The sequence below is a fragment of the Ambystoma mexicanum genome, chromosome 12, assembly GCF_040938575.1.
Source record: "Ambystoma mexicanum isolate Mex_15411 chromosome 12, UKY_AmexF1_1, whole genome shotgun sequence".
NCBI lineage: Eukaryota > Metazoa > Chordata > Amphibia > Caudata > Ambystomatidae > Ambystoma > Ambystoma mexicanum.
Window position 1 is genome coordinate 774,781,043 of NC_090936.1, and position 13,979 is coordinate 774,795,021.

Sequence of the window (13,979 nt, forward strand, 5' to 3'; positions counted from 1 at the left end):
TCCTTTAGTTTTAGGATAGTGGTAGGATCTGCTAGAGCTAGTTTGGAGATTGCACAGATTCTGTTAAAACATTCACTGTCTGACAAGTACCTTAGCTAGTTTGTTAGGTACGGAATACCCCATAGATATAAGGAACGATATATGTTATACCTTTTCTTTAATAAATATTCACCTAATAATCTCTTGGAAGAGTCTATGTCCTTCATCTGACCTGCCAAAATGGCCATGAATAATATAGCAACAAACATTCTCCAACATCTGCTTCTAAAACTGTTTATGGGAGCAGTGGAAAGAAAAGACTGAGATCAGGTGGTTGTCATCTTTGCCTTTTTCATTAAATTATATTTGGGGACCATCGATTAGAGACAACATTTTGGACTCTAATAGGTTTCAGTTATGGTGTGAAGCTGGATTCGAGAGGGTGGGACAAATGTGTGACAAGGGAAAATACAGATCCATATCTCAACTCTGAATTATTGCACATAGGTCCCCTCGTGGTGTTCTTGTACCTCCAGCTTCAGGTAGTGCTCAATAATGTGTCCGAGGGGGAGAACATGTTCAGAGAGCTTACCCCATTCTAAAAATCCTGCTGACACAGGGAGATAGAAAGGGTTTGATTTCTAAGATGTATAAAACCATCCTACTACAGAACCGCAAAGATGGTTGAGAGAAAGGGCAATGGCATACTGACTTAGGTAGGGACACTGATTGTCACTGGAGTAAGCTATGCCAAGGGGTCTCATGTACGTTGAAAATAGCCAAGATGTTTTGCATGTGATTCAATTGCTACAGGTATGGCAATACCCTCTTATGGCATTGTAACTTATCTATATTGAAAAAAGGTCCCTATTTCTGGGAAGGGTATGTGCCAATTTGTATTTTTTTGCATGTGTGTTGGGCATGCAAACAGGTTAACATTTATTGGAGAGGTTCTATCATGGGTGAGGGATTTGTAAGGTTGGGAGAGGGAATTATATTCTTTTGTCATCCATTTTTTTAAGTGCAGCAGAAGGTGTATTTAGTAGACAAGACCTCATGGATCATTGTGTTCTTTTAGCAGTGGGCGTGAACTAAGCCAAAGCTTGGGAACGAGACAATCTTCCCTGGAAAGAAGACTGGGTGTTCACAGCAAGAGATTTTCAATACGGAGAAGCAAACATACTTGAATAATTTATCATTACAAAACATTGAAGAGTGGTTTCCATATATAACAGAATACTTGAGTGATGATCTGTATGTCTTGATGTTCCCCTACTACAAAAAGAAATGAGTGACTTACCTGGGATAAATACCTCTACTTCCTGTCCTAAGGACGTCTTAAGGCAAGATTGGAAAGTTATATGTTTTTCGTCTGAGGGTGGTTATAGTTGTTTAAGTTGCAGGTATGCTAAGATAAACCATTCATGATCTTTTCTCAAATTACAGTATGGGAAATATGGGCTTCTTATGAGCATAGGATGAATTTAATGGATTTGCAGAGATCCCATTCGATATGCTGATGGATCAAAAGAGTGAGTAGTTCATTGCAAATCCAAATTAAAAGCTAATAGACTGGCCTTTGAAATAGACACTAGATATTTCCCAGCTATTACCTCATTCAGCCGCCATGGTGTAACACAACACTCTGATCTCCCCTTGCCTTGGGTAACATGCATCTCACAGCTTTCCCTGATCTTTGAATGTGTTAGCAACACACTACGTGGCATGTGGAAGGGTAGACGCGGTTTGAAATGTTATGTGGAGTACTTTGTCCACTTAATCTGCACAGCCTTCTACCATGTATATGACAATTCTGCTTCAACATGTTTGCAAGGCTTTTCCAGGCCAATCGTGATATTGCAGCGCTGTACCTAATTAGAATTGAATTTTCAGTGTGGAAGTTTCTAGCCATTTCGGTGACAGTACTGATGTATGACTGGCCATGCCCCATGCAATGTCTGCCTTGATCTTTGACAGAGAAGGCAGACACTGCTCCTATGGTGATCTAGGGAGTCTGCTGCCGGCCACGCTTGAGCAAGCGTGAACCTGATATCACAGCGGGAGTTGTGAATAAAGTGCGCCTTAGCATAGCTGTCAGCGGTGAAGAACAGCCAGGAGTCAGGCGCACAGCTTCATCGCTGAGGTGGTTTCCGGGCCTAAAGCTCTTCCAACAGCTGTTTGCTTTGGCCCCCTCACATGACTTTTTTTCTAAACCCAAAAGTTATACTTTTTCTTACATGTGGGCTGTCTACATCTGCCGTCAGGAAAAGGGCTGTTTCGAGTGTTGTGGTCTGCGCTCTTTTGAAATATGTAGTGTTGTGTTTCTTTGCCGCCTTTTCCCCCTTATTTCAATTCGACGCATGCGGTTATGGGCTGGCGATTGGTGCTGGAAGAGAGGAGAGCACATTTACAAGTATTGTAATCCCACACAGACAGCTCAGTGGCAGTTACCTTCCAGAAAAAGTTCACGCCCCGAAGGAGTGTTTAGGCTTCAAGAAATACAGCAACTGGCTGAGCGCAGTGCTTGTGTGAGGGAAACCGAGCGCACTCGGGATGAGGAAACGTTTCGCTGCATCACGGACGCTGTTGTTTACTTCATATATGCCCTTTGAACGTTTCCAGTCTAAATGTTAGTGTGCTAGAGGAACTGCTGGACTCTCCCAAGCTGGACTGGACATCTGCCTGTGTATTTTTACTTTTTGAATGGAAAGCGGGCACAGAGGCAAGCCATGTCTGTATTCGGGGTTGCCTCGAAGCTGAGACAGCCAGCTGTGGGCTCAAAGCCTGTTCACACCGCCCTGCCAATGCCGCAAGTTGGCAGGACCCTGGCGCAGCAATGTACGGCGGCTAGACACGCGGAACTCAGCGGGGCACAGAGCTCCGTGCCTCCCTGTCAGCTCACATTCAAATCAACCTGTGATTTCGGAGAGAAGAAAAGACTTCAGGGCAAAAGAAAGGAGACAGAAGATAGCAAGGTTAGTGTCCACTCTACCCGCAGTCAGGAGCGATTGTTTTAAGCGGCACATTTCATAGCGTGCTGTCAGGAGCTGTCACATTCATAGAGAAAATCAGGCGGGCATGCGAATCAGGAATTGTGATTACATCGTGAATGATTGGACTTTTTTTTTAAACATACTTAGTTCTGTTTACATATGTATAGACTAATTGTCTGTTAATATACATATGGCGACACATATGCCCATGTATAATCGTGCACTTTTATTTATTTATTTCATTCATTTATCCACTTGTATTGCGCACCCAGTACCCGGGGGGGCTTAAGGGCGCAGTTTTAGCACCTAATGCTCAATTGGCCAGTAACGTGCGGCGCTGTCACTTGAGGGCAAAGGCCAGCCAACATCTGTAAATGCCCACTCAGCAGCGCTGTGTGGGGGCATTTTACAGTTGTTAATGTCCCTGCAGGGGTCCAACTACATTATGCTGAGGCCCCCCCTTGTGAGGCACCCCTGGCTATGCCTCTGCCTACTTGCGACAGCCTGTCAGAGGTGTAAAGCACTGTGCTTGGTAGCAATATGAGATCACATTTCAAGACAAGTGATGCTGTTCGATTATAACGGATTGACCCTTCTTTGTTCATTGGACACTTTTTTTTTCATGTGGTGCGAGAAGGGCATTTTCCAAGGTAAATAAAGAAATTGGTACTAGTAGGTTGAAAGTTTGACAGAAACACCACCGAGACGTTTCAAAGTATTAATGTAATGTGTTTTTTCCTTTTGGTCAAGAATAACTTCCTGAAACAGAGACTCCACTTGGATCATCAGCAGGGCGGACCATACCACTGGCAGCAACCCGGGTGGCAAAACAAAAATGTGGCAGCCCTCCTCCCCCCACGTGCCCCTGGCATAGCACCCTATTGCTGTTAAATGCACTCCACTCCCAAGAGCGGGGCACATTTAATTTCAATAGGGTGCCTGCCGCACCTTCTCCTACCATGCCAGCTCGGGGGAGACCTTGAAAGACTCCCCGAGCTGGCATGGTGGGAGGCTAAATGCGCCCCGGGCCGCCATGCCCTGTCTTCAGCAGGACCTTCGGGGCCCATGTTAAGTTTTTGGCACTAATATTCTTCTGGACATTAACCACAATTTCACTTCAGCCCTATATAAAGGCCACTATGAGTGGGTTGGTGCCGCCAACTACATTCGCATGGAGGTGGGTGTCACATGCAAAAGTGGTTTCACTCCTTTCACCTTTAGGCTTCTAACCGATCTCAGTATTGCAGTGCGCACAGTGGAAGTGGAAGCGCTGCGCTCCACAGAATAGGACAAGTGGCAAACTGCTCTTATTCTGGGCATAGCTTCTGGGTGGGATCCACAGGAGTATCCACCATGCACCATGGTGTGGAAAGTGCATCTGGATGCAGCCGATATCCCCTGCAGAAGGTACCCAATAGACCCGTAGCATGGGGACAGGCAGTGGTGGAATGCTATTAAGCTGACTGGGCTTCAGCCCCTCTGCCCCTGACATTTTGGGCGTTTTTTACTTGACCTCTATGACCTACAGAGCCATGGCTGGACAGAACAGGACACAGATGCTAAGCGGTACCTGGGCTTTGCTGTTAACAAAGGTCCGGCAATTACTAACGTAAAACATATTAGCTGGTCAGATAGCATAGCGAGTAGACCGCTTGCTTTAACATCGGTGCAGAACCTGCTGACGCAGGTTCGAATCCCGGCAGTGGCAAACTCAGCCTTTCATCCTTCTGAGGTCAATAAATGAGCATCACACACCGTGGGTAATAATAAGCAGCACTTGGATGCCTGAGGGTTTGTAGTGCTATATAAATGCTACATTATTATTATATATAGACATGTTTAGGAAATTGAAATCATGATGTTGGTTTAATATTTGCATGTCAGCTGAGTGATTGGAAGGGTAGAGAGGGGACAAGAGACCTCTCATTCTCACTCTTAAGTGAGTGCTTTCAGACTTAAAGGAGTGAGTTAACTGCTTGTAACATTGAAGCCACACTAGAATAGTCTCAATTGACTCTCCAAAGAAGTTAGATGTCCCCCAAACAAAAATGTTTGCCCCTCACCCACCGCCTCTGAAGTTAGACCCTCTCCCAACATTTGATGGGTTAACCCCTTCCCCCAGAAATGTAGGTTTTGGTGCACCCCTTGGGACAGGGGCAACACAAGCATTCTCTTAGCCCAGAAAGGTTTTTGCGACCAGATGGAAATTATATTGTTCACTCGTAAACAGGAGAGAAAGGCAATGTTGCCACCATCAGGCAGATAGAGATAACTTTGTGGGATGCCACTTATTCTAGGTTTGCTGTTATTATAAAAGAGAACGACCCATGCACTGAATTCACTCTGGTCCAAGGTTTTAATCTGCGCGTGCTGCGTAATGCAAAAAGCTGTGGATCCTGCTTAGTGTACCGAGGTTTATGGTATTGCCAAGGGTGTGCCTGCTTCATTGCTAGTGCCCACATCACTTGAATTGTGTGTGCTTGCTGCGTTTAACATAGAAACATCTCACACACTGAATTTTGATTTGTCTTGATGTAATTCTCAGTAAATTAAACGTGGTCCCTATGATTATTGGGATATGAGATCATTTGATCAGACACTATTTCATTCTCTTTGACTCTAAAGTGGTTACCCAAATTGCTTGTTTTGCATAAAAAATGTACTTTAACAGTGTTTGAAAAGATCAATTGTCTTTCTCCACAATGTTAATAACACTTCATCTCAGTTCAGTTAATGTTCCTTTTTAACCGAGAGGGCCTGGCACATATTCCAGTCACATATATGAACGTTGGCAAGCAGGGGCGTTGCTAGGGGGGGCTAAGGGGGCTATAGCCCCTGATCTTTTGGTTGTAGCCCCGGATAGAATCTCAGGAGCTACAGCCAAAAGACTAGCTAGCCCCCAGTCCCAACAGTTCCGACATCAGCATAGCCCCGGGTCTTTTCCAGACCTAGCAACTCCCCTGTTGGCAAGCAAGATGTTTCATATCCACAGTTGAATCATTCAAGGCTTTATACAGGCTGGAGCCTGTATAAAATAATTTGATAGGTTATTTATAATCCACTTAATACCCAGAGGTTTCTAAGTGCAGACCCAGAGATCGAACCTGTGGTGCTTCATCTCCTCTTGCTTCCAAGGCGAGCACGTTGCCCCTGAGCTATCCTCTCGAGACTGGGTAAACAACCAGTGAGCAATGGCGTTCACATGGTCAGACTGGTGATTCTCAGTTAGCAAACTGATGTTCTAGGCCGAAGGCTTTGCTTCTGGCTGATGATATCCTGATGAGATCCTCATGTTGGAGGCAGTAGTGTTGATAGCCAGCACGGACCCCCGGTACATAGACTAATTCACCGCCCACCCCATATCAGCCTGCAAATAGCTCTGTATTCAACGAGGGGTTACAAAAAAGACTCCCACGACTACCAAAAGATAGAGGGATATGTGTGCTGTATGAAAAGGGCATTAGGTAAATTGCTAATAGCTTAGTAAGTTGAACAAATGCTGAAGAGTCACCTACAGATCACAGAGTTAAGCTCCAATAAGAATTCTCAGCAGGCTAACATACCTGTTGCAGAGAAATGCGTGTAACCAGGAGGGCATATGTATAGTGCCAGTGAAATTACCTCAGTGGTATGGGTGCTTGATCTAGGGAGGAGTGCATTACAGGCCCGGGTAGATAGCTCACATAGCTCACAAACTAAAGTACTGGCCTCTGACATGGGGCCAGCCTGCACCTCACAGGTTTGACTCCCTTTGCAGGCCTGACTCAACCCGTTATATTTCTGATGTTGATATACCGAGTTAAATAAATTGGATGAGAACAGCTGTTATTTACAGTGCTATGAAACTACTGGAATATACTAGCGTGCCCTACATAAAATAACAAATATGATATTACTTGTAGGTTTCAGAATCCATACCAGTCAGATAGATAATGGGTTAGCTCACTTTCAAAATAATTGTGTACGTGACGGGCTCCAGTCCCAATAAGATAACATGTGGGGTTAATGTGTCTGCTGCAGCTATACTATTGTAGCCTGCTAGAGATTAGCTCCAATCCTAGTAACATAACATGGAGGGTAAAGGGTTGGCCGCAGTGATCTGCATGTACCCTTTACACCACGAGTTCAAATCCTTCAGAACAAACTTAAACTTGCATCGCCCAAGGATGAAAATACTATGCACATATTTGAAAACGGGGTCTACTGAACCTTTAGCTATATAATATGGATTGAAAAGGGATTGGACACTTTATAAAGAACATTCAAGCTAATACTATTTTTGTACGCAAAAATACCTTGTTAACTTTCTGAAACTGGAAGACTAAACTGTGTTTTCCCAACAATAGAGAGCATGTCCCCCAGTATTTGCTAGTACAGAAACACTGACATTTTTGGGTGGTGCAAAGGAATAATTTAAAATTAACAAGCATAATGCATTGGTCATAAACTCTAATTATCTGCAGGGTAAAGATGTAAAATGTACACATTGTTAGTTGAAACATCAGGACGGCCCCTCAACACAGAAAGCCATTTGAAAAGTATTAAGTAATACATAAGTAATACATATATTTATACAGATAAATGTAACCCTGGATAGGGAAAATATAGAGGAGGTTCAGCATTTTGAATGTATAAGGATCATGTTTTATTCCAAGGGGGATTCGAGGTCTCAGAAAGTCAAATGTGCATTAACTATGGAGAGGTCAACCAATGTATTGGTAACATGTGGACGCTCGATATCGAATAGATGTAATAGTTCTGTATTAGAAGTTCATAATAAACAAGTAGCAAATGGCGTGGTGTGTGGATCAGAGATTGGGGTCAAGAACTATGCACTGCACTAATAAGGGCAGAACACGTTCGGCTCAGGAAATTGTTAGGACTAATTAAATGTGCCCCGAATAATTTAGTTAAGATGGAGATGATTCAAACAAATGTAAAGCGCAAGATGGCCGCTAAACCACTATTACACTGAATTCTCTTTTGCCATAATCGTAGATTGAAACACTATAGGGATGAAATGATGGCTATCTTAAACAATGCGTCGGAATTGGTGGTTTTAAATGGGGACTACATGTTGGAAACACAGCAAGTAAACATGGGCTTTCGAGCTTGTGGTATGCTCGAGAGAGCATTACTAAAGAACCACTACGATGTGTTAGAAACGGAATAGCTGGGGATCCATTGGTGGAAGAGGTGGACACAGCTAATGGTTGCTCAATCAGACAACGGTTTCTAGCCACACATCTATGATTGATTGAGAAGTATCACAATGAGATCAATCCTGAAAAAAAGAGACTCCTGGATCTGAAATGTAGAGTCCGCATTCTCCCGCTTGTCACGCTAGACAAGAAACCGAATTCGAAATGATCTGTGGAATGTTTGTTTTATACGAATATGATCGAGACCACTCAGCATTTGCACTTTCTATGCCTTGCAGATAAGAGTTTGCATAACAAAAAATTCAAGCAAATGTTAAGCCGAAAAGGGATTATCCCTTGATGTAGTTGAGACATTTTGTAAATTGACTCAGAATTCATCTGCGACTTTAGCAGTGGCACAATTTCTGGATATGACCATGAAGGTAAGAGGTAAAAAGAAGAGACAATTGGCCAGTGCACTCTCTTAATTAAAACCCTTTCCCGGCATACCGGGTTAAATGCAAAAGGATATAGGTATTGAAGTTGAAATGTTAGAATCTGCAAAAGGTGTTTTTATCTTCTGTCCCACGCCATTATGACATAAATTGAAAATTCTATTTGAGACAATTTGATGTAAGTAATTGATCCTTGGATATAAATGATTTGGAGATTCACAGTTAAATAATGTGATCTGCATAAATGATACATATGTAATGTGTGCATGTGCAATATTTTATAAAGCTGTGTTTATAATATTAGCTGAACCAGACAGATTCATAGTGCACTTTGTGTATAGATGATCTTTTTTTTGTCTTCTTTTTTTTTACAATCTGGTAATTTAATATATGTGTTGGAAATCAAGATGGTATTGTGTGATTTGATATGTGGGATGCTTTTACCCATGCATCCAAGTCCTACCATAAAACTGTGCAGTACTGGCATGGAAAACATCATGATGACCAGAACACCCCAGAGAGTGCACATGGAAAACATGAAGAATAGGCTGCCACCCATTTTTGCCTATGTTGTGAGCACAGGAGGGCACTGCCTAAAACCACCATTGGGCTACACACACAGTAGCCTGAAACCATTGGGAATGGCAATGCTGATTGCCAAAAAGCAACTCAGAACTGTGGGGAATTCATTTTCTTAATCCCAAAAATGGTTGCATTACCAGTACTCACCACTATCAGAAAGCCGGCGTTTTAAAACCACCAGACTTTTGTGTAAAACTGAACAAATGAAACAAAACCAGACCAAGGAAAGACTTGCTAAGAGGTGGATACAATGTAAAACTATATTCTGAAACGACTTGAAGGAAGTAATTATGTAATGTACATGTAAAATGTGTAAGTTTTGATTTAAACTGGAAACTAAAGTGACATTTAGCTGAAACCTGGCTTAATGAAACTGGATTCTGCCTGACAACTACCCCCGACAGGAGTTGAAACTGGATCAACAGCCACTCTTCCCAGGCCTAGCTGCATCCTGCTGCCCCCTTGCCAAAAGGAGTTCACCTCTCTGATTAGATTAGGGGTGGAGCACCTGGGAACTGGAAGGGACAGAACAATGCAACTTCCTTGACTCAGGCAAATGTTATATTGGGGGCGTCGTAAAATAGCTTCCTCTTGGGAGAAACTGGGGGGCAGCTGTGCCTCTGTGAACAAGCTGGCTTGGGGGAAGTGGATAAACCAGTTATTCCACCCTGTGATGTGGGAAGCCACACCCCTTTTTGACCAGAGCATAATTTTAAAAAGATAGATAACTCATAGTGCGGACTTGTCAGAATTATATAAGTAATATCATTATTTTTGTGATTTTTCTGTGAACATTTTAAGAGGCGTTAGGACCCTGTGGTGTATTCTGGGGGGTTGCTAGCGGAAAATAGGGTCTCACTCCAAATGTATGCATGTGAAAAATCTGACACTTTATCATCTGTAACCCATATCCCTGGTGCACATTTGTGTAAAATCTGGAAATGTTTCGAGGTCGTTATCTGGATGAAAAGGGGAGAATTCTGTCATCAGTGGACACAACATCGTACAAAGACAGGGATCGGATGGACAGAAAATATGTTAACTGGACCTATAATATTAGAAAAATGGTACATAGATAAATATGTATTTGGGTCAGAAATAGATTTGTGTGCAATCTGACAAGGGGAGGTTCCTCTGACCATAAACCTACAGCATCACTCTGACTCACATTTCCTTCCCCCAATCAAGGGAGAGAGGAGGAATGGGCCAACGACAAGTAGAGAGGGGCAGGCTTAGCTAGGCCCAGGCACACACCCATTTTCAAAACACATAAAAAGAGACTGCTGGGACAGGTAGAGACATTCAATTCCATTTTCTGCGGAGCATACTGACCGACGACTTAACATCCAGAGATCCAGACTTCAAATTCATCAATCTCCAGAACCTGTAGCAGAAATTAACTCCAGAATTTGTAGCAGAGAGGTCTGAATCCACCAGCTGAATCCTCGTCAGCAGGCCTCAAAACGAACCAAACTATTCAACAGCCGGGCGAGCTGTTTGAAGTTTTGCTGAGAATTTTTGCAAGAACCTGTAGCAGTACCCAGAAAGCAGTGTTACATCCAGAAAACAGAGAGGCTATACCAGCAGAGCAGAGCTGACCCAGATCGCTGTGAGCAGAACCGGTGCCTGATTGACCCGCCGAGCAGACAGAACCGCAGCCGGACGTGTTGACCAGATCTGTGACGAGGCCTAGTTCAAATTTATATTGTGAGTACCTAGCAGAACTGTGCAGAACCAATCTCTTAGTTAAAATAATCTAATCCAAACTACTTTAACCTAAGTAGAACTGCCTCCTAGAAATCGTGTCATCTGTCATTTTTAAAGCTGCACAACTGTCACTTGTCAATTCTGCAGCTGCAAGCTGTCACCTGTCATTTTGAGTTTTACTTTAAATCCGAAAATCTACCTTTATTAAATCATCCGTATCTCTGGAACCGTTTGGGCTAGGAACGAGATTTAACTTTCTACTCCTTATACAATCACGATTTACGCACTCACGAAATGTACCGCGATTTGCGATTTTGGCTCAATTTCTCCACTTGTCAAAATAGCAGCTCCATTCTTTCTTTTGTTAAAATCTGTTGCAACTTGGTAATAACTCATAGAGCATTGCTAAAGTGAGCCTGAACTAATACCAATACGCCTCTCCCACTCACCCTGAATCTCTAGAGGGAATTAAAATCAGTTGGCACATTTTCCCATCCATTGCCATCACATTTAAAAAGCATTTTGGGCCTGTGTTTCAAACTCCTACCTGTTTCCTCTAAGCTTGCTGGGGGGGAACTGAATTTCGTACTGTATTTGATTGCATTCCTGAGAACTGTGTGCTCCTCTTTCCATCTCCTTCCATTTCTTACATTGCATAGGGGAGGGGGGGTGAATTGCCAGAGAAAAAGTGATTATCTTATCTTTTGCTAAAATCATATCAAGTATCTATGTACTGCATTTTATTCCTCATTGCTTTTCCCTTGAAATCATAAAAGTATTTTTGCTACTTTATCCATCCTATACTAACTTCTCATTGTTTGTAAAGAAGTGTGCTAGTGCAGATTACACATTGTTGATCAACATCATATGTCTAAGTGTACTATCAGATATTAATTTATTATAAAGTGTGATATATATATATATATATATTGTTTAAATTCTCAAATAAACCTTTTAATTTGCAAAACAAACCTACTTCTTGGCTCAGTGGGGTCAGGGGGATTCTAAGAGGGGGTGTTATACAAGGGTGGTCATCCAGAGTACTGAACTAGACATAAAAAACATTAATAAGGGTTTTCCTCAGCATCCAATACTAGGCATTGACTTGGCTGTATTGTTGATTGAATATCGCTTACAGATATGAACCTCTATGGCAGTGACAAAGTAAAGTAATTAACAATTAACTTTTCATGTTCCTTTCCCAAAATCGAGGTCACACATTACATGTGATAGTGTCTTTGAGATCCTTTCACCGCTTTGGACCACTACAATGCAGGAACACTCAGCGGTCTCTTTGTAGCTTATACTTGTAATCACTGATCATGTACAAGTGCTTCAGCAAGAGATGAATAAATAGTTCTTCCAACAGACACAAACTGCTGTTGCCCGGCTCATTGTTGTATGCTTAAATATAACTTTTGGAATTTTGTAAAAGGTTAATACTTCTTCATGAAGCAGCACAGGGGTTCACTCACTTCCTAAATCTGCAGTCTCTTCTACAGCTAGCATGTCTGCTCTGGCTTTGCCCATTCCCCTAGAAGGAATCAGTGAATCCTTCTGTCCCCAACCCATATCAATGGCCCTGCTTGGAGGCTATGTGAGCATTTCCACTTTGACATTGAGGTTTACTGTTGTGTACAAATAAACACTGCCCTATGCTGGGCAGGTTTTCTTTTGTATTATGTCATCCAAAAATATCAATTGCTAGAATGTTTTAACTATTTTCTGGTAGCTTGGTGGCATGAGTAAAACCCGATGATCTTATTTGTGGTCTGTGTTTATGGTAAATAGCATTATATAGCATTTTAAATTCAGCGATCTGCAATCAGTGCTCTGCAGATGTTTTGGACTACAACTCCCACTATTTCTCAACATTCAATAGGCTAGTTAGTGCTGATGGAATTTGTAGTCCAAACCATCCGGAAAGCCAAAGGTTGCTTTCCCCTGTTCTTTATAGTGGTAAAAAAAGATACGTTAGCAAATGCTTGGGATGCTGAAATCACAGTAAACACAATTTATTATTGGAGACCCTGACTCATTGTTTCAGTACTGTTAAGAATATTAATTCAAAAAATAGCACAACTGAGTCTGTTGAATACTTTCCTGTATTCCACACAGTCTTCAAAGAGGCCATTGGCTGAGCGTGCAGTGGAATTACTTTTCCATATGTACCATAGATGGCATTGGACCAAATTCAGAAGGATTGCGAGTAGAGCTGCCAAGTCATACTTGCCAGAAGTTCAAAGTTCAAATGAGGGTCATTTCACTTTTAGACATGCAGTCTTTCTTCTGAGAGGCCGGTCTGCTGTTGGATGTGGTCCCAGAGAGAGAGAGAGAGAGAGAGAGAGAGAGAGAGAGAGAGAGAGAGAGAGAGAGAGAGAGAGAGAGAGAGAGAGAGAGAGAGAGAGAGAGAGAGAGAGAGAGAGAGAGAGAGGAGAGGAGAGAGAGAGAGAGAGAGAGAGAGAGAGAGAGAGAGAGAGAGAGAGAGAGAGAGAGAGAGAGAGAGAGAGAGAGAGAGAGAGAGAGAGAGAGAGAGAGAGAGAGAGAGAGAGAGAGAGAGAGAGAGAGAGAGAGAGAGAGAGAGAGAGAGAGAGAGAGAGAGAGAGAGAGAGAGAGAGAATTGCTTTCTATTTGCTAGATATACCTATCTTTGCATAATACTCCTGCACACTCCTATGGGGCAGCTATAGGTTGGTTCCTGTCTGAAACTATAGTGTACATACTGTTCAAATATTTCAATTGTTTACCCTAATTACACTGACTGTATATATTGCATATTACCTCCACAGATTGTATAACTGTAAATTTTACATATACTGTGCCTTCTGTAACTTGTCTGTAAGTGCCCTTTTACTCCAGGGTCTGGTGCGCTATATAAATAAAACAAACAAACAATATGCTGCTAACTGATAGTTATGCCCACCGATCTTCGAAATCTACCCGACACCATATACGCGGACAGGCTATGAACAGATGTGTCTTGGGTTGGAAAGCTGCTCGCTCTGTTTCCCATTCAGAAATGTGACTGCTGAGAATAAATCCATTTAAAGTTTCCATTTGTATGTATAAGAGCGCTCCCCTCGAACGGTGTCAGACTGTGTTACCCGAAAACCAGATCTAGG

At 42.5% G+C, this 13,979-nt stretch overlaps 1 protein-coding gene across 5 annotated transcripts in view; it reads left to right on the forward strand.

Annotated features, from left to right (window-relative positions):
• The first annotated feature begins 2,520 nt into the window (after positions 1-2,520).
• Positions 2,521-13,979, forward strand: part of NAV3 (neuron navigator 3) — a 1,326,128-nt gene continuing 1,314,669 nt past the window's right edge. For 3 of the 5 annotated variants that reach the window (XM_069629276.1, XM_069629277.1, XM_069629279.1), the window contains exon 1: positions 2,521-2,954. In XM_069629276.1, coding sequence (XP_069485377.1) covers positions 2,709-2,954 — 246 coding nt within the window. In that variant the 5' untranslated portion in view covers positions 2,521-2,708. The remainder of the gene's footprint in view (positions 2,955-13,979) is intronic. The other 2 variants (XM_069629278.1, XM_069629280.1) reach the window with 1 other exon arrangement.